Genomic DNA, 23,185 nt, shown 5'->3' with positions numbered 1-23,185 from the left:
ACAGTATATAGTGTCTTTTATATTGGTGAGTTATTTGATGGAATGGCCAATGTCCGATGTTTAACTTTATAGCTAATGTTGGTCGATACCGAAACCATGCCAATAATATCATGCATCCCTAGAAGAAAATGTGTCTCTGAAAGGTTTTCTAGCAAACAAAGTGCTTAAAAAGTTCATTTAAAATTACTTATTTGCTAAGTTGTGATGTGTTCACACAACACTGTTTTTTCCATTCAATTTAGGAGTTTTTTTTATGACTTAATGATTCATAGGCCATAGCTAAGTTGCTAACAAATTTAAAAAAGGCATCTTTTTGAACAGGATCAAATACTGCGTGGTAAATGAGTCAAAATGATGCCATGGTCAACAAAAAAAATAAAAAATGATAATAATAAAATCCTAGAAGACATTTAGAAAGCCCAAACAACCATTTTATGGGTAAACTCAAGATTTTGTATCTTTAACATTGACCAGCATTTCTCTTAATGTTGTTCTTTATCGTTGGAGAGTAAACAACTTTGGACCAAGTTATTCAGGGATTATAACAGCTGTGACAGATCAATCTCATGATCTCCTTTCTCTGATTCTCATTATCAGAGCAGGAAAGGGCGTCTTCTCAGCCATGAAGCTCGGCAAGATCAAGAGCCCTAAAGACGACCACAAGAGAGGAGGTAAAGCATCCCTCAGCTGTTTGAGCCAAAGTTCATTAAGCATCATCACTCTCTTTTAAATACTGCTCTGATGAAGAAGTGTGAGTTGTTCTGAAGTCTTTTTATTATATTCAAAACTTGCTGTAATGCGTTAACAACAGTTGATCTGTATGGTATGAGCAGATGAGCCCGCAGTCCTGGAAATGGAAGATCTGGACAAGAAGGCCATGCGTCTCGCAGGGATGCTGGAACCAGACACCATATCTCTGGCCTCTGTGACAGCTGTCACCACCAACGTTTCCAACAAAAGGTCCAACACAATGAAGCACAACACAAACACACATACCACGCAGGGCAGAGACCGACACTCAGATCAGCACGCCACAGGACAGTCGATTCTTATTGTGTATGATCGAACAAGGCTGTTTCTGTGCTGTAGCGCAGGGACTTTTATACAGATGCTATAGAAGCAAACAAGATTTTAAAGTGCAGGAAACAGGATATAAGATGTAATTCATGTGTATGTATTAATAAGTGCAAATCTTTTCAAAGGGTTTTTAGATGACTTGTGTCCATTCTGCAAATATTAGACTTCTTTGACTTAAACGAAGCTCACTGCACAGTACAGCTTCCACTGAGTTTATATACATTTTCTACAAATTAGAATAAAAAAAAAGAGCATTCATCTGAAATTTGAGCTGAGAATTTATCTTGTGCTCACATCTTTTGTTTTCTTATAGTAGAATGTACTTCCTCAGTCAAAAAGAAAACGACTGTGTTGTACTTCTTTCAGGTCGAAGCCAGATATCAAGATGGAGCCGAGCTCTGGAAGACCAGTTGATTATCAGGTGTGTTCCTGTGTGTATTTTAAGTTGTATGTTTGATAGAGCAAATGGCTGAATAAGAATGTGGATGTGATTGTGAAATCTTGATTCTTGTCTCTCGATATATATTTATAAATGTTGTACAGTTTAAGGTATTTCTCTAAAGAAAATAACTCAGGAATGTGCTTTGACATTTGTAAGTCTTGAGAAAGGTAAAAATATGTTTTGGGAGGAGAGTGCAGAGGTGTGGAGCAGGTTTTTAAAGTCACAGCACTTATTTCGGCAAATATAAACCAGCAAATGAGCCCAGCAGCTTCAGACCACTTGACTGGGATATTCACTTTCCTGATTTATTCTGGCTGTGCTCATCTTATTATTGTTTTGAGAAAAACATGTTGACATTTCAAATCTTTTATTCCCCCTGCTATCAGGTTATTAAACTCGAACAGTAGTCAATTCAAATTACATTTGACTGATAATATCTTAAATGTTAACATATTTATTCATGTCTTATAATCTACTTTTGTTATATACATTTTTTTTTTTGCTTTAACTTATTTTACCATCCATCAGGCTTATGTTTATTCATTTAGGTTTTGTTTACTTTTATCAGACTTGTTTAATATATTTGCTGTGTAATTGTGAATGTAGTTATCTCTAATTGAATTACTCTTCTGTGAATCAATAAGATGGATCAAATCTAAAATACAAAAGGAAACGATATGTAGGCGCAGGAAATATGAGTTAAAATAAAATAAATTAATTGATTCCTGTAAGGATGCATCATTAGTATGAAATATTGATGAAGGGGACCAAGATGACAACAAGGTTCTAGACACAGGCACATGAAGTAAAAAAATAAATAAATAACTTTATCTTGTGCAAAACAAAAGAGTGCAGCACATGCAATGAAACTAAAATCTGAGTTTAGTCAACACAAATCAGACAAACATAAAAATCTGATAAAGAACAACTGAAATCCTAAATGAGCAGCATGTGCAAAAATTAAAAAATGAAGTCCACACGTGAAGGGAAATCAGAAAACAAAGAATATCTAGATCAAACTACAGAACTGATTACAAAGGTAAGAATGCGGAGCATGAAACTGCTGCAAACACAGACAAGATTTAGACTCAACAAAAAGACTAAGAAACTTAAGCTGCTAATTCAAAGACAATCAAAACAGCTAAATAAAATCGTAAAACAATAATTAATCATGCGTTAAAGTTTATGACGTAAAATTCCTGATTCCACTTCTATTTTCATAAAAGCCAGACTCACTTTTGTCAATAATATTTGTGAATTCGATTAAAATTAGTAGAGCAACTTGTCCAAGACCATTAACAGTTATTATTAGACCATTAACTATTCATTAAGACCTGATTCACAGCAGACAAGTGATTGTCAGAACAGTTGATCATTTAGCAAAAATAAAATAAAAAAATGCACAATTCTAGATTAGTTTCTTTTTACTAAGAAACTGGATCACCACACTTGTGAACTGTAATATCGCACAGTGTGTCATTAGATGTCAATCACAACGTTTTTCCTGCTATGACAAGAAAAAAAATTTATAGATAGGGTTATCACTAATAGGCCATTTAAACAAGGTTACCATGATAACACAAATAACCTTAAACTAATGTGCTATCTAATTTATACTGAGTTTATACCTCTCATGGCAAAATGTGCAATTAGGAGTTTAATTTCAAAAGTTGCAGTTTTACTATAGATTCTGTCCTACTGAATGAATTTGATTGTTATTTTTGTTAGTCCACATTAACTTTGATCACTTTAACAACCTTAATGCCTCCCATCAGATCAGCATTACAGTGGTTGAGGCTCGCCAGCTAATAGGTCTGAACATGGACCCCGTGGTGTGTGTGGAGGTGGGAGATGACAAGAAGTACACATCTATGAAGGAGTCCACCAACTGTCCGTACTACAACGAGGTGAGAGCATTTCCATTTTCAACAGTCAAACTGCAAGTGTGAACTTTTTACAGTGTATCACACTATAAAACATTTCCTGTGATTTTTTTTTTTAAGTTAATGTAAATTTTATTAAATCACATTAAAGATACTGAATTTCAGTCATAAGGGATTGGTGGAACTTTTACTTTGAGATTTCACTGAAAGTAATCCAAAAAGGCTTGACTGCACTGTAATAATCCCATGATGGGAGAGGATTTTACTGTAAATTCAGCGTTTAAGCCAGTGTGGATGAAGGCGGTGCAGAGCTCAGCCTCTTTGTTGAGCCCTGCAGTGAGTGAAAGTGACAGTTTGTCTGATATGGATTCCTTCCGTTTGACTGAAAAACCCCCGTTGGCAGTAAAATTCAAAAGCAGAGAGGTTAAAAAAAATGCTTCTCACACTTTGGGATTGTGCCGTTTTCTGCTTCACATCAGTTCTATGTAAATTATCGCTCCATTCCAGCCTCAGTCATTTAAAATGGACTGACAATCCAGAGCTTGAGTGATCTCTAATAAGAACCATAATTATTCATAATACAAACGCTATCACAGGACGTCAGACATTGGATCTTGCTGACTTTATTGTAGACGGTCTTTTTCTCACAGACGTTTCATACTCAAAAGAGAAAGCGCTGGGGATAAATCCTGATAGGTTGTCCCACTGCAGCACTCATCACGTGCAAACAGAAACAGCACAGAACAATAGTAAGAGCGGTTGTTCATTTCCAGTTGATGATGGAGTAGTGGATGAGGAAGATCTGATGCTTGTGTTGTTTAAAAGGAGAAGCACTGTTTTGTAAAATTGTCATAAAGAGATTGCCACCGTTTCCAACAGACGGTGCAGGAACATGTCCCTACGCTGCCCGGCCGAGGCACTCTACCTCAGCACAGTCAGCCCAGCAATGGAGAGCTGCTGATCTCTCTGTACTGTCTCCTGAGTGCACAAAAATGTCCAATCTCCTTCCACGTATTACTTGAATATCTTTGTAAGTTTTACTTGACTTTGTTTATCTGTTTTTGCTGGAACAGTTGTAATGATGGCTGTATTTTCCCACAGCCCTAGCCAGCAGCTCCTCAGCAGATGCTGTCCTCAGATCAGCATACTGCAGCCACTTTTCATAAACAAACATGACCACAAAGTTCTGACCATTCGCACAATGCTCACCACATACTGGGGCAATGCACAAAACGAGGTGTCCGCTGGTGGTAGCAATAGAAAACTATGCAATTTTCATCACACACTCACATCAGTGAGACACAAGAATGGGACTTCTCATTGACTATAAATTCACATTTTGTCGACGACCACAGGGGAGGGAAACAGGCCAGGAGACATAACGAGAAGAGAGAAGTCAAGCATGTAGGACTGAGGGTAGCAACTCTAAACATAGAGAGAATGACAGACAGAGGAGTGCTGGCTGACATGATGCAGAGAAGGAAGGTAGATGTTTTATATGTCCAAGAGACCAAGTGGAAGGGCAGCAAGGCTCACAGCATTGGTGCAAGATATAAGCTATTTTACCATGGTGTGGATAGAAAGAGAAAAGGAGTAGGGCTTGTCCTGAAGGAAGAGGTCACAAGAAATGTAATAGGGGTGAAAAGTGTGTCCAATAAAGTGATTTGTCTGGAGGTAGAAGTGGAGAAGTAGAAGGTCTGATGTTGAAATTTGTCACTGGTCTTGGCGTTGGCAGAAAAGATGTGGCAAGTTTTTCATGGGCACAACCCACATACTCAACTCTGCTGCTTAACCCACAAATGCATTTTCTTAACAATTGTGGCACCATTTAAGGGGAACTAAACAGAACTTCCAAGAGTATAAAATTATTTGACATGAAGCATTGTTACGACAAAGAAATGATCAACCAAACATATTTTTTTCTTATTTTTGTGCCTCATTTGTTTTAATTATGCTTTTGATGGGATGTACTATACCCTTGTTAAAAAATAGGTATATACATTTTAATAGTAAACCTTTTTTTCTACTTCCTGTAGTATTTTGTCTTTGATTTCCACGTCCCCCCTGATGTCATGTTTGACAAGATCATCAAGCTTTCAGTAAGTAATTGATTTAGCAAAATGTACACACTACAGCACAACAACAGTAATAAATATTAGGTTTTTTTTAGGGGAGGTCATTTTTATCATCGTACACATATCATTTGTGAGCTTAATTTTAATTTGAGGTGAAATGAAAACTTTCAAGAATGACTGTGTATTATGGCTGTAATATGGAGAAAGTGTCCCCTTTCTTCTTTTACTCACTCATGTTTATCTAAGTTGTGCAAGCGTGTGTATGATTACATGGCTGCTATAAAAAAATTACAATAAAATAGATGATTACACTTATTTATGCTGAATGACTTCATTAAACTCACAAGTTTGTGTTTTTGTGCAATTTGAGTCTCAGGTTTGTGTTAAAATCTTCTCTTTTATTTAATTAGGTTATTCATTCTAAAAACCTGTTACGAAGTGGAACGTTAGTGGGAACCTTTAAGATGGATGTGGGGACTGTTTACTCTCAGCCTGGTAAATTATTATATTTACCTCCGATAAGACTGTAAAAGCTGCAGATACCCCTCAAGTTATCATTTGAATATCATGTTGCTGTTTAATGAGTTGCTTGTAAAGCTGTTTTTGCCAGTTCAGCAACTTTTTTTATGACATTTATCACAGAACACCAGTTCTACCACAAGTGGGCTATCCTGTCTGATCCGGATGACATCACTGCAGGATGCAAAGGTTACGTGAAATGTGACATCGCTGTGGTTGGAAAAGGTGACAACATCAAGACCCCACACAAAGCCAACGAAACAGATGAAGATGACATAGAGGGGTAATAAGCTTTTACTAATCCTCCTGGTTCCAAGTACTTTTTTAAAAAGTGGTCAAAAGTAAAACTTGTGTTTGCACAACAGTACTCACCATTTTCAGGTATAAGAGCATATAATTGAAGATTTTTCCACCGATAGTTCTTTTGTTCCAGTAGGTGCACTTATTAAACCTCGAGTTCAATTACTAACTGTGTTTATCTGCATTTGGTTATGCTCCAGAAATCTGTTGCTCCCTGAAGGCATCCCAGCAGAGCGGCAGTGGGCGAGAATTTATGTAAAAATTTACCGTGCAGAGGGACTTCCCAAAATGAACACCAGCATTATGGCGAATGTGAAGAAAGCCTTCATAGGAGAGAACCGAGACCTGGTGGACCCCTATGTTCAAGTGCAATTTGCTGGCCAAAAGGTTTTGATGTTCCTCTTTTTATTCTTTGTTGTGTTTTTGCTGATTTTTATTTATTGATATGCAGTTTTTGCTCCACAGAAAATGATGCCCTTGGCTCAATTATTTTATCATTTTCTTAACCAGCATTCAAAGTTTGTGAAAATAAAAGTGATGTTTTCTCACAGATAATACCAAGTATACACATGTTAATGCACCGTATAATGAAAAAATAGCATAAGTTTGTTTTGATGTTTGGTTTTCTTATTGCTCGTCATCAGAAAAGATGGGCAAGCATGTATTTGCCGATGTTTTTTTGGTGTGTGTGAATATGTGTTTGTTAGTCTGTCTTAAGAAAAAAGGTAATCACTGGATGAAAGCCATGATCTCCAGTCAAATGATTATTTTTTGTTCGTCTACAGGGAAAAACTTCAGTCCAGAAGAGCAGCTATGAACCAATCTGGAATGAGCAGGTTATCTTCACAGAGCTGTTTCCTCCTCTCTGCAAAAGAATCAAGGTCCAAATAAGAGACTCAGATAAGGTCACTGATGTTGCCATAGGAACCCACTTCATCGATCTACGCAAGATATCAAATGATGGCGATAAAGGTAAAGATCAAAACTCTAGAGTCAGTATGAAAGCCAAATATCCAATCTGCAATGATAATTTGTTGCGTTTAATAATTATTCTACTGGTAATGCTAATCTTCTCTGGAACTTCTTTAGGCTTCCTGCCCACCCTGGGCCCAGCCTGGGTCAACATGTATGGCTCCACCCGTCATTACACACTCATGGACGAGCATCAGGACCTGAACGACGGACTTGGAGAAGGTGTGTCCTTCCGAGCACGACTCCTGATTTCTGTAGCTGTGGAGATCCTGGACACCGTATCACCTGATATCATCAGCTCAACTGAGGTTCAAATGGAGTCTGTCTCCAACATCTCAGAGGTGAGAGGCCTTGATTGACAGTTTAAAAAACAGAAGTTATACTGATGCAATTTCCATGAGAAAGCAGAAGTTTTTAACCACTTGTGACCCTCTGGTCTCATGATAGACTCTGACATGATTGTTCTGACATGTATTTAGCACATGTAGCAATCATAAACTATCTTAAATATGAGAGAATAGGAGAAACTGAAGAAAAATTGAATCAGACTAACTAGAATTAGTCCAACCGCAAGAAACATTTGTGCTATATTTGAAGCACAAACTTGTCCCATGATTACTGCTTTGTTATTTATGTTTGGCAACTGCAGGCTGCTATGATGACAACTTCTGCATAAGAACCGTCATGATGAACTGCCCTATTTTTTCTGCTTTTTATAAGAGTAAATAAAAACTGGAAAGCATCGAAAAATGTTGAAGGGTGCCGATGCAGCTACTGCCAAAAATACCTAAAATGCTAACTTTGTAATAATATGTTAAAATGGTACCACTTTCCAATAAGGCTCCCCTTATCGATGCTAATAAATAGTTTATAGATATGTTATTAATTCTTCTATAAACACTTCCATCCATCCATCCATTATCTTTACCCGCTTCTTCCATTTTGGGTCACGGGGGTCGCCAGTGCCCATGTCCCGCAATCACTGTGCGTGGGGTGGGGTACACCCTGGACGAGTCGCAAGTCCATCACAGGGCCACATAGAGACCAACAATCATTCACTCTCTCACTCACACCTAGGGACAATTTAGAGTTAGCAATCAGCCTTAACATGCATGTTTTTGATCTGTGGGAGGAAACCAGAGTACCCGCAGAAAACCCACGCATGCACGGAGAGAACATGCAAACTCCACCCAGAAAGGCCTCCGGACCGGGATTTGAACCAGGGACCTGCTCGCTGAGAGGCAGCAGCTCTACCAGTTGCGCCACCGTGCTGTCCTTCTATAAATACTTGATAAATCATTAAAAATTGTTTATTATGCATTAATTAAGGGTGACCGAGACAAAACTGACCAGTTTCTTGCCATATAGTGAGCCAAATCTATATTTCATCTAGAGTTGTTATATTAAACATTTCTAAGTTACTACCTTGTAAGCACAATAAGCATTTGTAAACATATTTTTTAGGATATAATATTGTACTTTATCACTGCATTATAATATCTACAACCAGGGGTGGAGGCCTCCGGGTTCAACTGTCCCCCTCTTACAATGCTGTGACTGCTAGTATCACTCAGCCCTCTGTGAACAGTAAACAGCCATCAGCGTGCTAATGATCCATTGTTAGGCTGATGGTCCTTCTTGAGCATGTGATCAGTTGGTTTTGGTTGTCAGCAGCATACTGGTTGATCCACTCTGAGAAGGTGCTATTTAAGAAACTGAGCTGAATACAGCACCTCAGACTGAGGAAGTCTCTTGGATGAGAGACGAAACGTTTCTATATTTTTTTGCTTTGTTTTGTTTTTTGTTATTTTGAATGTTCAGAGGACCAGACTGAACTTTTTTGGATTTTTCTACCTGGATTATTGAGCATGCATCAGGATAACTTCAAGGAGTGGTTCTGTTGCAGTGAAAGGGGGTTCAGGATGCCCAAGAAAGTCAAACAAGCATCAAGACCATCTCCTAAATAGGATGCAGCTATGAGATCGGGCCACCACCAGTGCAGAGCTTGTGTGAGAGCATCTGAACGCACAGTGAGACGGAGGCTTTTGGAGGATGGCTTGGTGTCAAGAAGAGCAGCCAAAACGTCACTACTCTCCAAGAAAAACATCAAGGACAGACTTACTCTGCTGGAAGTGTAGAGATGGGACTGTAGAGGACTGGGGAAAGTTTTTTTTTTCTTCTTCTGAATAAGCACCCTTCAGAATGTTTGGGACATCTGGAAAAATGATTGTCCCGAGAAGAAAAGGTGAGCGCTACTATGAGTCCTGTGTCATGCCAACTGTGAAGCATCCTGAGACCGTTCATGTGTGGCACGTGGAATTGCTTCTCATCCAGGGGAGTGGGTATGCACAAAATATTACCTAAGAACACTGCAATGAATGACGAATGGTATCAAAACAACCTCCTAGACTAGAACAACTTCTCCCAACAATCCAGGAGCAATTTGCAGCTGAACAATGGTATGTCCAGCATGATGGAGCACCGTGTCACAAGACAAAAGTAATAACCAAGTGGCTCGGTGAACAAAACATTGAAAGTTTGGTCCATGACAAGGAAACTCCCCAGATCTCAATTCCACTGACAGCATGTGGTCAGTTCTCAAAAGGAGGGTGTACAAACAAAAGCCCAGAAGCTCTGATCAACTCCAAGCACTGATTAGGAAAGAATGGGTTGCCATCACTCAAGATTTTGCCCAGAATCTGATATCCAGCATGCTCAGGTGAAAAGTCTTGCATCAGTCTTTGCATGGGTCTTAAAGAAGAATGGTCAACATGTAAATATTAAGTCTTTACTTAAACTGGATGTATTTGATTAAAAAAAATGTATGGAATGCTTACAATTGTACTTTATTATACCAGGACTTAATTTATAAACTGATTGATGCCGGAACAAAAATAGTGGGCAAGCTGGCAGAGGGGCACCAGAAATTTTTGAATAAAGTAGATGCTATTTTCTGCATTTTAGTGTATTTTAACAGGTTGTTAAGCGTTTACGTTTACCTATATTTGTAAACACTCCACATCTGCCAAGCATCCTTCCCCCCGTCTTACTTGACAGTTCCGAGCTCAACACTGTCCCTGCTCGTTGTTATCCAACTCCACATATGAAACCTCTAGGCGCCTGTGGGCTGCTGCCCGAACACAACTGCCTGGTTAGCTTGGCACTCACCCCCACCATTCTTTTAAGGGAAGACATTTTTAAAGGTAGATGCTGAAATGCTACTTGAAGAGGCAGCTCATATAAGTGGTTGTTGTGTTTAAAATGAGTGTTTATGTAATTATTTTCAGTTTACATATCCAATATAAGTTTTATTCATTCAAGGCAGTCATATTTGTTCATAACTTTATTATTATTAAGCCTGAGAGTTACCGGATCCAAGAAAACAGTTACGGGAATGCACCCTGTCTAAATAATAGAATTCCAGGATCCCGCTCAAATTAAGCACTGCATTATACCATATAAAAATCTGACTAAAGGTCCTAAAAAAAACACTGAGGCTGCAAACTTTCAATTCTATTTCAATTCTGTTTATTTATATTGCGCCAAATCATAACAAAGTTGTCTCAGGGCACTTTACTGGAACATTCACATACATAGAAAAGCCAATTAGTAAAGTTCTCTATCTAAGGAAGTGTGAAAGTTTGTGAAAAGCAAAACTTGTGCCATTTTCAAAACTTTTGGCCACGACTGTAGTGCACTATTCCTGATCCAGTTATACATTTTGATGTATAATTGCATGGTTTTAAGACACTTCTTAAAAAAAAAGTTATAGTCATAAGTTAGCTGTACTGCAAGTTTCAGAGATTTTGGCAAAAGTTTGTGCACTTATACACTGAAAGGTAAATCCCAACGTAGCTCAACTATATACAAAAAGAATGAATAGGTAATTTTATGCCCGCAAGTATTTATAATAATACTTCCTCAAACTGTAAAATAAAAATGCTAATTAGCCTTGTCTTTCCTTTAGAGTGCCACAGGGAAAATGGAAGAGTTCTTCCTATTTGGTTCCTTCCTGGAGGCCACCATGATCGACAGGAAGATCAGCGACAAACCGATCAGTTTTGAAATTACAATAGGTAATTAAAAAAAAGGTTCCTAACCTTGTTAATATGGACTGACACACCACAAATCACAACACATAACAGTGAAATAACTTGAAATATGACCATAAACAGACATCTGTAGCCACTGTAACTGTGAGCGCTTTCTGAACCTCTAATGCAACAGGTAACTACGGCAACCAGATAGATGGAGTGAGTAAATCTTCCACGGCTAAGAAGAGAAAGAAAGACGGGGAGAATGAAGATGAGGAGAACGAGCTGATACAGAACTCGAGTGAGGACGAGGCGGAAGAAGACAGCAACATCACCTCAGTCTCATCAACTCCTCCAATGAAGCCTTTCATCACTGACAGGTCAGAGGTCACCGAGTCACACAAACACAGATAAGCTAGTTACAAATTAGTGCTGATTGTGAGTGGGTAAACAAAATGAAAAGGTTTTCAACTTTAAATTCATTCTGACTTTTTAGAAATTACTTCCATCTGCCCTATTTTGAAAAGAAGCCGTGCGTCTACATCAAGAGCTGGTGGCAGGACCAGAGGCGACGACTTTACAACTCAAACATGATGGATAAGATTGCAGACAAGCTGGTCAGTAGCTCCAATTCACCCTGACATTATGAAAACAACTTGCTCATTATGACTCTGTAAACAAGCAGCCACTATCTTCACAGTGTCCACTGCTGTAGTTTATCTTGTACTTTACTATAGTAGCAATAATGTAAATAATTACATCATTGATAATGTTAAGCTCCATTGCACTGTGTCCTGCCAGGAAGAGGGATTAAATGATGTTCAAGAGATTATTAAGACAGAGAAGGCCTTTCCAGAGCGCAGACTCAGGGGAGTGCTGGAGGAGCTGAGCGTCGGCTGCAGGTAATCAGCACAATAAGAAGATGTATAATAAATTAGACCTGGCATTTTGAATAGAAGCCAATTCTTGTATGAAGACAGTAAAAGTAGAAAAACGGCTGCAAATGTCAGATACTTTGGCACCTAATAGCTTGTTTTGTGTTGAATTGGGTCTATAAAAATAACTTTTCATAATTAAGGCAGCCAGCTTCCTCTGAGACATATTTATCCTGCAGTACTTTGCAAACAAACACATTTATTAGGGGTGCTGTGGGAAAGGCAGACAACCCTCGGTAATCTCTAAGTGCTTTGGGGATTCTGTTTGAGTCGTACACTACTCACACGTGTAATCGCCTCCTCTTTGTTGTTATTAGATCATGGCAGATGAATATGTGGATGCAGAGTTTATCAATATATTTTCCTTCTACTTTTTTTTTTGGTTTTGATTTGGTTTTGCAGTAAGTATGTGACGCTTGCCAACAAAGACGTGAATCAGGCAGGCAGAACCAAACTCGATCGAGAACGACTCAAATCCTGCATGAGAGAGATGGTACGATTTATTCTTCTTAGACACATTTAAGCTTCTGATCTCACTGCTGAAGTATTTAGAAACTAAATCTGGTGTAAAAACCAAACAAAGACAGTAATTTTACACATTTTCCCCCACATTAATTCATACCCACATTATATTTACATGCATTTATTTATCTTAATCCATGATGTTCTCTTTGGTACCTGCAGAACAGAATTAATTTTGTTTTAAAAGGTTAATAAAAATGCAGTTTTCTGTAGATCTGAAGCGCTTTGAAGTTGGTTTTAATCAGGGAAAAAAGAATGTAATTAGAAAAAATTACATTATTTATTGAGCTATACTCATCATTTTGTGCTTTTAATTATCTCTTCTCGAGTAAATCTGTGAGGCGGTGAAACTGGTATGCATTGTTTTGTGCAAAATTTGAATTGTGCAGTTAAATACACAAGTTTCTAAATGTAGAATAAATTACAGTTGATAATAATATGTGATTGTTAGAATCTTAAGCATTAACGCAAACTTTTCCACTCCTGCAGGACAGCATGGGACAACAGGCCAGGCAGATCCGCACACAGGTGAAGAAAAACACAGTCAGAGACAAACTCAAGCTGGCGCAGAACTTCCTGCAGAGGCTTCGTTTCCTCGCTGATGAGGTTTTTTTTTTTTTTTTTAATAAATTCACATATTTATCTGTGGTGAAAGGGTTGAAGATGACATGAACTACCTTTTTTTGTTTTGTTTTGTTGTTAGCCACAGCACAGCATTCCAGATGTTTTCATCTGGATGATGAGCAACAATAAGCGCATCGCCTACGCCCGGATTCCTTCCAAAGATATCCTGTACTCCATAGTGGATGAAGAAACGGGCAAAGACTGTGGAAAAGTGAAAGCTGTCTTTCTCAAGGTTCCATAACTTATTTTTTCAAGCATTAGCAGTGTTATGCTAACTTACTAAACATTGAGCTACTCTTTACTCATCAAAATAGGTTTTCTTTCCGAAGCAGCTGTTTGCTTCAAGGATCTGTTCATTAATGTTCAGCTCATTCTTGTTATCACCTGTGCCCACAGTTGCCAGGTAAAAAGGGCTTTGGTCCTGCAGGCTGGACAGTTCAGGCTAAACTGGAGTTATATCTGTGGCTGGGCCTCAACAAACAACGAAAGGACTTCCTCAGTGGTCTCCCGAATGGTTTTGAGGAGATTAAAGCAGCCAAAATGGGCCCCAGTCTTCACTCTTTACCCCCAGTCAGCCTCGTCTACAACAGTAAGCACTGACCAGTTACTAAAAAGGACAAACTACAACAAACATGATCATTTACTGATGAAAACATGTTGCCTAGGATTATTTATTTATTCCATTGTAGCACATATTTACAGTAATTTGCAAAGAGCTTTTGCATACTTTAGTCTTGCAGCTATTTTTGTTCTCCCATCACATTTTCTTTTTTTTTTTTTTACCATTAGGTTTTGTTTTTGACGTATATCTATTTACACTTAGATTTTAAGTCTGAAGTCAATAAAAACACAAACAAACTCACTCAGAAGGTAGAATGAGACATATTGATCTCTTTGTGTGAAGTAGTTTATCTTTGTGTGTGTGTGCGTGTGTGTGTGTGTATGTGTGTGTGTCAGTGAAGCAGGTGTTTCAGCTGCGAGCTCACATGTACCAGGCCCGCAGTCTGTTTGCGGCCGACAGCAGTGGTCTCTCAGACCCCTTTGCTCGGGTCTTCTTCTCCACACACAGCCAGGTTACCGAGGTAACCGTTTATATATCATATATTCTGCCTGTGTGTGAGTTTACTGATTATGTGTAAACCCCATGAATGTATGTGCTGCAGGTTCTGAGTGAGACTCTTTGCCCCACATGGGACCAGCTGCTGGTGTTTGATGATGTGGAGCTGTTCGGGGAGGCCAGTGAGCTGAGGGACGACCCTCCAATCATCGTGGTTGAACTATACGACCAAGACACTGTGGTAGGACTGAATGCTGCACATTGAAAATACTTGTGTAACTGCTTAAAAAAATTATTTAAATTAACTAAATATTTACTTTTCCATCCCTTATGTCTGGCCATCCTTGTCTACCTTCACCACAACTGTCACTTGTTTCATTCACGCTGGCTTCATAGAGTGCAATGCTACACTTTATTTTTTTAAGAAATTTGTGCAAAGCTAATGGAAAAACTTTCACGTCTACCTTTGCAACAGTAGAAATTGTTCTCCAGGAGTGTTGCAAGGGTTGAAAAGTCTTTGCAGTGCTCACACAAGGAGCAAAAGTTAGAAACTTTTTATTAATATTTATTTATAAAGCTAGCTTACGCATTCTTATGTTAACTATCACTGGGATGATTCAGTTTACAAGCTTTTTTCTTTTCAATTGCATCAACCACTTTGGTCAATACTGACACCAAGTGGCTATTTTGGTAACTGCACTTCCCGCCTGTGTCTAACCCCTTCCCTTTCCCCTCACTGTCTTGGTTTGCTGGTGTCTCACAATGTGCTGCACAGGGTAAGGCAGAGTACATAGGTCGGACATTTGCAAAGCCCACCATCAAGATGTGTGATGAGCATTACGGGCCTCCCAGGTTCCCCCCACAGCTGGAGTACTACCAGATATACAGAGGGAACTGCACTGCCGGCGAGCTGCTGGCTGCCTTTGAGCTTCTGCAGGTACAAGATGCAATACAACACTCATAGTTAAGCTGCTTGAAGATACTGCTAGTAGTTGAAGTGTTTTTATTTATTTATTATTATTTAGTGGTGCATGAACATAGTACAGTAGTCCCTCACTTATTGTGGAGGTAACCAGACACCCCCGCGATTGGTGAAAATCCGCAAAGTAGGGATGTAATATTATTTTTGGCATTTATATATATTTTAAAGGATTTATAAAACCTTTCCACACTATTGCAATGTTCTTAAAAATGTTCTAAACTCTCTAAACGCTCTAAAAGAGCACAGTGGAAGAGCGCAGTCATTTTTTTTCATTTAGCCTTTATTTATACAGGTAGTCTCATTGAGCCACGAGAACTCATTTTCAAGAGAGACCTGTTTAGGGAGCAGATGGTGGGGGTTAAGGGCCTTGCTCATGGGCCCAGGGTGGGGCGAATGAGGGTGGGGGCAAGTGTGGGTGTTTAACCTACCCCACCCACATTTTTGATGTTGTCGGGGCTGGGGCGTGAACCAGCGATCTTCGGATCACAGGCCCACCTCTCTAACCTCTGCGCCACCGCTCCCCCAGACTCAGTCAGACTGATGATACGGGTACTGAGAAAATCGTACTGGTCATCTGGAGCACTGGGACATTTCCTGGTGGCCTGGCCTGCTCAGTGATCGCTGAGGGGCATTAAAGTCTTGGTTCGAGTCATGTTTGATTATTTTAAATAAACAATCCATGCCACTCCCTCTGGTATTCGCCTTACTGAAGCTCCCACAGCAGCGATGGGGAAAGACTGACCCCACCCTGCCCCCTCCTTTCTCTTTGTGAGGCTGTCTGTCACAGCAGAGCAGAGACACACAACAGGTTGCGTGCTCGCCTGTTCACTGTCTTTGATCTGCTGTGACAGACAGCCTCAGAAAGAGAAAGGAGGGGGCCCCTCTGCAATCACTGAGCAGGCCAGGCCACCGGGAAATGTCCCAGTGCTACCGATAGCCAGTCCGCCACTCAGCACAATGCTCTGTTCCGTCACCTTCCATCACTCAGCCAATCGTGTGTCGTGTACAATCTTACGTTGAAAACCCGCAAGACTGAGTCCACAAAAGTCGAACCGCCAAGTATTGAGGGACCACTGTTTTCAGAATTTATTGAAACTTGTGTTGTACTTTGTAGTTTCATGAACTGTGGCAATCACATCTTCTTTTACTCTATTCCATTTTCCACTTTCTATTAAATTCACCTTTCCGCTTCTGCTGCTGCTTTCAGAAACCATTCAATGCAGAGGAGATCAGGCGAGCTCTAATTGCTGTCCATAACTTTGCTATTCCTCAAATAAAGGTTCTTTACAAACTTTTTTCTCTTTTATTCACCCTTTTTGTCTAACTGTCTGTGCTGTTTTTAGCGTTTGCACTGCTGACACAACTGTTTGACCTCTCCTCACATCTTGCAGTCAGTCACTTGTTGCACTAAGAAAAGCTGAACTAAATAAATCTGATTGGGTGCTTCCAGATGTGTTTTGAACTGCTTTCCACTCTCATTAGATTGGTCAAGGAGGCCGGGCTGACCTTCCACCCCTCGAAGGACCAACAGACTCCGAGCATGGACCCATCATCCCTGTGCCGCTGGGTATACGACCCATTCTGAGTCGCTATCGCATAGAGGTGAATTTCATTTTGTAGGACTGGGTGTTTTGTGCCGTACAAATCCTCCTCTCTTACAGGCTTTTTTTTTTCCTTCTTCTGTTTTAGGTATTATTCTGGGGATTAAGGGACCTCAAGAGGATAAACCTAGCTCAAGTTGATCGACCCAGAGTGGACATCGAGTGTGCAGGTCGAGGAGTTCAGTCAGCTCTTATTCAGAACTACAAGAAAAATCCCAACTTCAGCACTCTGGTCAAATGGTTTGAGGTGGTGCGTTCACCTGCTTTTGTGTTTAAATCACTACAAAGATGGGTTGTATTAGTAATTGTAGATGTGAAATTTATTTCTGTGTTCCCTAATGTTCTTTTTTTTCCATAGGACCTTCCAGAAAATGAGCTTCTCCATCCTCCCCTGAACATCCGGGTGGTGGACTGCAGAGCGTTTGGCCGCTACATCCTGGTGGGGTCCCATGCTGTTACCAGCTTGAGGCGTTACATCTACAGCCCTCCAGACAAGACGTCCAACAACTGGGCCAATGCAGGTGCCTACAGTTTACATTCTGCTATGCCATTTTCATTCATTAGTACAGAGTCTGTTAGTTATTTAGTGTATATGTGAGAAACAATATGAGTATTATATTTGTTGTTGTTTGTTCAATGTAACTATTGCAGCCTTTCAAAGGAATCTTAGACATCCTTCATTGACTCAACTCTTTAATTCCTAAAAGAATACTTCTTATTATTAACTTTGCTGATTTCTCTGCTTACTCTTTGCTCTAACCAAACTTTCACGACTGAATCTTACCACTGTTTTCCATCTTGTTCCTCTCTTGCATGGCCTCCTCCCACCCATCGCTTGTCTTGTCCTTTCCTGCTGCCGGCTGCTGCTGTCTTAAACCGTCGGCTTCCCTCCAGCTAAGCTAATGAATGGCTACATGGTTCTAACCAATGGCGGCACCCATCCTTACTCCTTACCCAGCCTATCTTCCCGCACCTTCTCTCGTCCTGCAGGTGACGTCATCGTGAGCTTGGAAGATGAACCCCCGATGCGCAAGATGGACACTGTCGTCAAGTTAGACGCTGTGAGGTTTTCTTTTGACTTAAAGCTTCTAAAAGTACACTTTATATTATGCATTTGATATTTCTGTATAGCCTCCTCCTTCCGTGTCCAATTCATTTTAACTACCTCTATATGTGTGCATCCCTTGTGTGTAATAATCCTTGTGTTGTTTTATGTAACGCCCTCTGTCGAAGATGTCTGATGCTGTTGTAAAAGTTGACATGGTGAGTATCTTCCACTAGATTTTCAACTGCTCTTGTGCGCACTGTGGTTGATGAGTGCTTAGCAGTAACTGGGATATATTTCGTGTCTGTGCCATTTTTACCAGATCGAAGAAGAAAGCGACAAAGAGAAAAAGAAGAAGAAAAAGAAGAAGAAGGGAGGAGCGGAGGAAGAGGAGGAGACAGACGAGAGAGTGCTAGATTGGTGGTCCAAATATTTTGCCTCAATTGAGACGCTGAAGGAGGTTGTAAATTCTCTCTTAGTCTACATGATTTACTTGTTTGTTGTCGTCGTTGTTTACGTGTGTGAACGAGTTGTAATAATTTGTTTTCACTTTTTAAATGTTCTTGTTTGCTCTGTCAGACCCTCAGAGCTCAGGAGGCGGCTCAGGCGGAAGCAGAGGAAAGAGAGGACTTCGAGATCGCAGTCGAAGCTGCAGGTACTGAACTCAAACCCACATCCATCAATTACTTGAATAAAACATCACAAATGTTCAGTTTCTTATTCTTTAAATATCAATATATTCACAATTATTTTCACCTTCTAGAGCATTCATTGGAAACCTATTTTGTCCATAGGTTTCTGCTGATATTTTCAAGTGATGAAAGTCAATTTAAAAATGTTTTCTAGAGAGCATTCTTAAAAGACACTGTCTGGGCTTTTTTGTTTCTGATTACAAGTTTGCAGCATAGTTTGTATAATAATTCCAAAAATATCTCCTTAAACACAATAATATTCTAATGGCATCTCATCTGTGAACTGATCCTTTTGAAAAATGTTTAGATATCAACTTATGGGGAAAAAAAAAAAATTTAACATTTGGATGCAAATCATAAGCAATGGCCTGAATGAACCAGGAAACAAAAATTAAATTTTTGCTTGAAATCTTGATTTAGAACAACACGATAAACAAAATGTTCAGTTTAGACTTCGTTTTCAGCTGACTCAAGATGTATTATTAAAAATCTAGTTGTTGTTGACTGAATATATAGACCATGAAATTTCATTAGCACAATTTTACAACGATAGAAAAAATTCAAAGATGAAATTTGTTGTCAAGAAGAAAATCTTGTTTCCTATGAGCTGCTGTAATATGTCATGTAATATTTTTCCTGCAATAATCTTAATGTAATGTGATTGCTACTAATGGCATTATAATATTTGCCTGTTCAAAATACAACTGAATACTGACTGAACACTGTTCTGAAAAAAATAGATTTTTTTAATGGCTTCTGCAACTGCACTCACAGTCACATCATGGCAGTTTAACATTTTAGTTTTATGTAAATATGGTTACATCAGGTGATAGTAATATTTTACACACTCCTATTAAACATAACAGAAACATCTAAGAACATTTTAGATTAAAAGAAACAGTCTCCTCAAAATGGATCTTTCAGCTTTTATGCAATATGTTGTGTGGTGCTGTGAGCATCCCTCTCCATAACTCCAGCTCTGCTTCGTCTGCCTTCCTGAACAGATAACAGACCTGATGACCCTCTTCTGAGAGGCTCTAAGATGAAGGACAAAATCAAGGAGAAGAAGAGCTCCAAGGACAAGAAGAAGGGTCATACTGCAGACGGGTCAGAGAAACGACCAGTCAAACCAAAAGTAGATGAGTTAAAGGTGAGGGTGTTGAGACAAAGGCTAGCCAGTGCATAATTTTTTGCATCTCCACTGAAGCGTTATTTGTATTGACTTTCTTCTGAAGGTGTACAACAAGGAGTTGGAGAATGAGTATGGCAACTTCGAAGACTGGCTTCACACTTTTAACTTGTACAGGGGAAAGGCTGGAGATGACGACGAACACACGCTGGATGATGACAGGATTGTGGGCAGATTCAAGGTAGGAGCCGACTGTGTGGAAACATTTATAGCACAATATACATATTCTCGTGCACGTAAATCAATATTTTTCTGTGATTCAGGGTTCCCTGTGTATGTACAAGCTGCCCCTTTCTCAGGAGATCACACGAGAGGCAGGATTCGATCCTAATATGGGAATGTTTCAGAGCATTCCTCATAACGATCCCATCAACGTCCTCGTTCGAGTTTATGTGGTCAGGGTGGGTGACAATTTGTAACGTTTAAATGTAATCCATGGTGGAAATAAGAAAGGCTCTTAAATCATGTATTTCCTTCTCTTCATCTCAGGCCACAGACCTCCATCCTGCTGATATCAATGGCAAGGCTGATCCGTACGTTGTCATTAAGCTGGGCAAGTCAGAGATCAAAGACAAGGAGAACTACATCTCCAAGCAGCTCAACCCAGTGTTTGGCAAGTGAGTGGACACTTTAAACCTACATTTATGCAAAAATACGTATTTTTAATTAATATTTTGTGCTTGTGTTGTAAAACAGATGAGCCTGTTAGAATATGCTGCATATTTCTTTCAACTGTTCAGTAAGCACAGTGTCAAAATATTGTCTATACAGGTAAATGTGTGTGTGTTAGCTGATAGTTGTGCAGAACTATAAAAGTAAAACTCTTCAAGTACAGCTTAGAATGTTTCTGTTGAAAATATTTTTAGATGCAAAGCTTAAGTTTGCATTTGTATTTTTTTTTCATATTCATGAAGGGATGCATGTGGTTGTGATTACATTTGTTTTGATAATAGAAATGTACAACAATGATCACACATCACTGTGTAACAGGGCTATTCAACTGGCGGCCCTCGGGCCAGATGTGAATTTCCTGGCCACCAATGAGTTCATTAATAAAATTAAAATAAATTTTTAAAAACAGACAAAATCAGTGAGAGACCTTTAATCAAATTGAATAGACAAATATTTCAGTCAGAGAAACAATCCTGTAATATATCCATCTCAATTTTCAACATTTTCATACACACACACAGAATAACACCATCAGAAGAAGGCCCTCCCCACTGAAAGCATTAGATTACACAATGCCAGGCCTCACTTTGATACATCAGTTCTTAGGAAGGATACTCACTACTCACCCACTTAGTGCTTTCCCCCTTATACATACCGGGAACAACCTCTGACTCGTGGTGTCTGTTTACAGCCAATAACAGAGACTTCAACATAAATGCCAACGCAAACCTGAACAGGACATTAACAAGACCAACCAATTTCAGTCAGAAACATTGCACATTATTTCCACAAGGCTACCCAGCATGCTTTGCAGCTCAAACAGTCTCTTTGGGACACTCTCACAGAGAGAAATTTGAGCTTTAATCTTGCTTTAATCTACATATATCCATGTTCTGGTGTTATTAATGTTTTATTACAAGAATTTAATTAGTAGAAACACGAATCGAAAGGCTGCATGTTCTCGCCGGGGCGCCTCTTTCTCTCTCTCCCGCTGTGCAGCTAGTTCTGATAAACTGATCAGTGTGTGATCGCCCATGAGCTGAATTAAACAACAGATTTATTACTAGGGGAATATTGATGATGACGCACAACAGCTTTGTAGTTGTTTCAAAATAGTTAACCACTAATAGAGTCGATTAAGGGAGTTAATTGTGCTTGTTTTCAGCTCGACTGAGTTCTGCTCCGCCTCTTTTGGTTCTTCTCAAAGCTCACACCTGAGCGGGTCGTGGACACTTCACCTGTGATTTATAAACCGTTTGAGGTCAACAAAATAATCAACATTTTGTTATTTTGAAAAGCATAAAGATTTGGCAAATCAGAGATAGCGGAACAATATTTGTGTAAAATAGGAGACATAGTGCATCATTTTTGTTTTTAATATTGTTTCACATTAGAACATCACTACTTTGATTGCAAGGAAATAAATCTTGAAATGTAATTTCTTTGAATTACACTTCTGGGTTATTTTTATTGCATTTATGATTCAATGCAGCAAAATAAACAAATTTTAAAAAGGTAACAGATCATTGTAATGCTTGGTTTATTTACATAATGACTTTAATTGCTGGATGTCCGGCCCATGAGTTGTTGGTTTTCAGTAACTGTGGCCCCTGAGCAATTTTGTTGAATAGTCCTGCTTTATAAAGGTAGAGAAAAAAAAGGTATATTGCTTTACCTTATTAAAAAAATGCAGTAATTCATTATATCATGATAATTGGAGCCGAGTGAGCACATGCATAATAAGTGGAATCCATGCCTCTTCTGCTCCATTGTTAAGCCTGGAGCATTGTGACGTATGATCATAGATGTAAAATATGATTTGACTAGCTCAAGGGTATACCATATTCTAGTTATGCACTCTGTCAGCTGGTACACATGCCATTTAATCTGTTAATAATCATTTTTGTAGCCTTCTTATTCAAAAGTTCTGTTTATTGCCTGTCAGATCTTTTGACATCGAGGCTACGTTCCCCATGGAGTCCATGTTAACAGTGTCTGTGTATGACTGGGATTTGGTCGGCACCGACGACCTGATCGGAGAGACGAAAATTGACTTGGAGAATCGGTTCTACAGCAAATTCAGGGCAACATGTGGCATTTCATCCAACTACTCTGTGTGAGCAGCAGTGTGTCTTGTTTCTTAAGTATTTGTCTTGCAATTAGGGTATTTTTTAATTAGAGGAAAGGCTCAACTTTTATTTTGAAGGCATCTCAAAAAAATTTTTTTAATTAATCCACATTTCTGTCGTCTGTTGATATTAGGCATGGGTACAACGTTTGGAGGGACCCTATGAAACCCAGTCAGATCCTGGCTAAACTCTGCAAGGATGGTAAGATTGATGGTCCTCATTATGGGCCGGGAGGAAAAGTCAAGGTGGCAAATCGAATATTTATGGGACCAACAGAAATAGAGGATGAAAATGGTAAATGGACTGCATTTATCTCTCACAACTTTGAAATTGTATGAGACTTGAATGATGACTTGTTGGCTGTTTAGTACAATGTATGTCCCAGTGATGAGCAATATATATATATATATATATAAATATATATATATATACCTC

The 23,185-nt window shown here is 39.2% G+C and overlaps 1 protein-coding gene across 1 annotated transcript in view; it reads left to right on the top strand.

Moving 5' to 3' along the window:
- Positions 1–23,185, top strand: part of otofa (otoferlin a) — a 91,901-nt gene that overhangs the window by 59,473 nt on the left and 9,243 nt on the right. Inside the window, exons 6-39 of the mRNA XM_037685877.1 lie at positions 598–671; positions 834–960; positions 1,444–1,498; positions 3,295–3,426; positions 5,439–5,501; positions 5,888–5,972; positions 6,120–6,279; positions 6,497–6,683; positions 7,082–7,268; positions 7,386–7,609; positions 11,236–11,344; positions 11,496–11,682; positions 11,799–11,919; positions 12,104–12,204; positions 12,640–12,730; positions 13,249–13,365; positions 13,463–13,615; positions 13,780–13,972; positions 14,341–14,465; positions 14,547–14,681; positions 15,216–15,377; positions 16,905–17,024; positions 17,112–17,273; positions 17,382–17,544; positions 18,014–18,084; positions 18,257–18,286; positions 18,391–18,528; positions 18,648–18,723; positions 19,765–19,910; positions 19,996–20,130; positions 20,213–20,350; positions 20,439–20,566; positions 22,567–22,737; positions 22,884–23,044. Coding sequence (XP_037541805.1) covers positions 598–671; positions 834–960; positions 1,444–1,498; positions 3,295–3,426; positions 5,439–5,501; positions 5,888–5,972; positions 6,120–6,279; positions 6,497–6,683; positions 7,082–7,268; positions 7,386–7,609; positions 11,236–11,344; positions 11,496–11,682; positions 11,799–11,919; positions 12,104–12,204; positions 12,640–12,730; positions 13,249–13,365; positions 13,463–13,615; positions 13,780–13,972; positions 14,341–14,465; positions 14,547–14,681; positions 15,216–15,377; positions 16,905–17,024; positions 17,112–17,273; positions 17,382–17,544; positions 18,014–18,084; positions 18,257–18,286; positions 18,391–18,528; positions 18,648–18,723; positions 19,765–19,910; positions 19,996–20,130; positions 20,213–20,350; positions 20,439–20,566; positions 22,567–22,737; positions 22,884–23,044 — 4,427 coding nt within the window. The remainder of the gene's footprint in view (positions 1–597; positions 672–833; positions 961–1,443; positions 1,499–3,294; positions 3,427–5,438; positions 5,502–5,887; positions 5,973–6,119; positions 6,280–6,496; positions 6,684–7,081; positions 7,269–7,385; positions 7,610–11,235; positions 11,345–11,495; positions 11,683–11,798; positions 11,920–12,103; positions 12,205–12,639; positions 12,731–13,248; positions 13,366–13,462; positions 13,616–13,779; positions 13,973–14,340; positions 14,466–14,546; positions 14,682–15,215; positions 15,378–16,904; positions 17,025–17,111; positions 17,274–17,381; positions 17,545–18,013; positions 18,085–18,256; positions 18,287–18,390; positions 18,529–18,647; positions 18,724–19,764; positions 19,911–19,995; positions 20,131–20,212; positions 20,351–20,438; positions 20,567–22,566; positions 22,738–22,883; positions 23,045–23,185) is intronic.

Source organism: Nematolebias whitei, chromosome 12 (assembly GCF_014905685.2).
Source record: "Nematolebias whitei isolate Nwh7 chromosome 12, NemWhi1, whole genome shotgun sequence".
NCBI lineage: Eukaryota > Metazoa > Chordata > Actinopteri > Cyprinodontiformes > Rivulidae > Nematolebias > Nematolebias whitei.
This window is presented reverse-complemented; position numbering and strand designations above follow the sequence as displayed.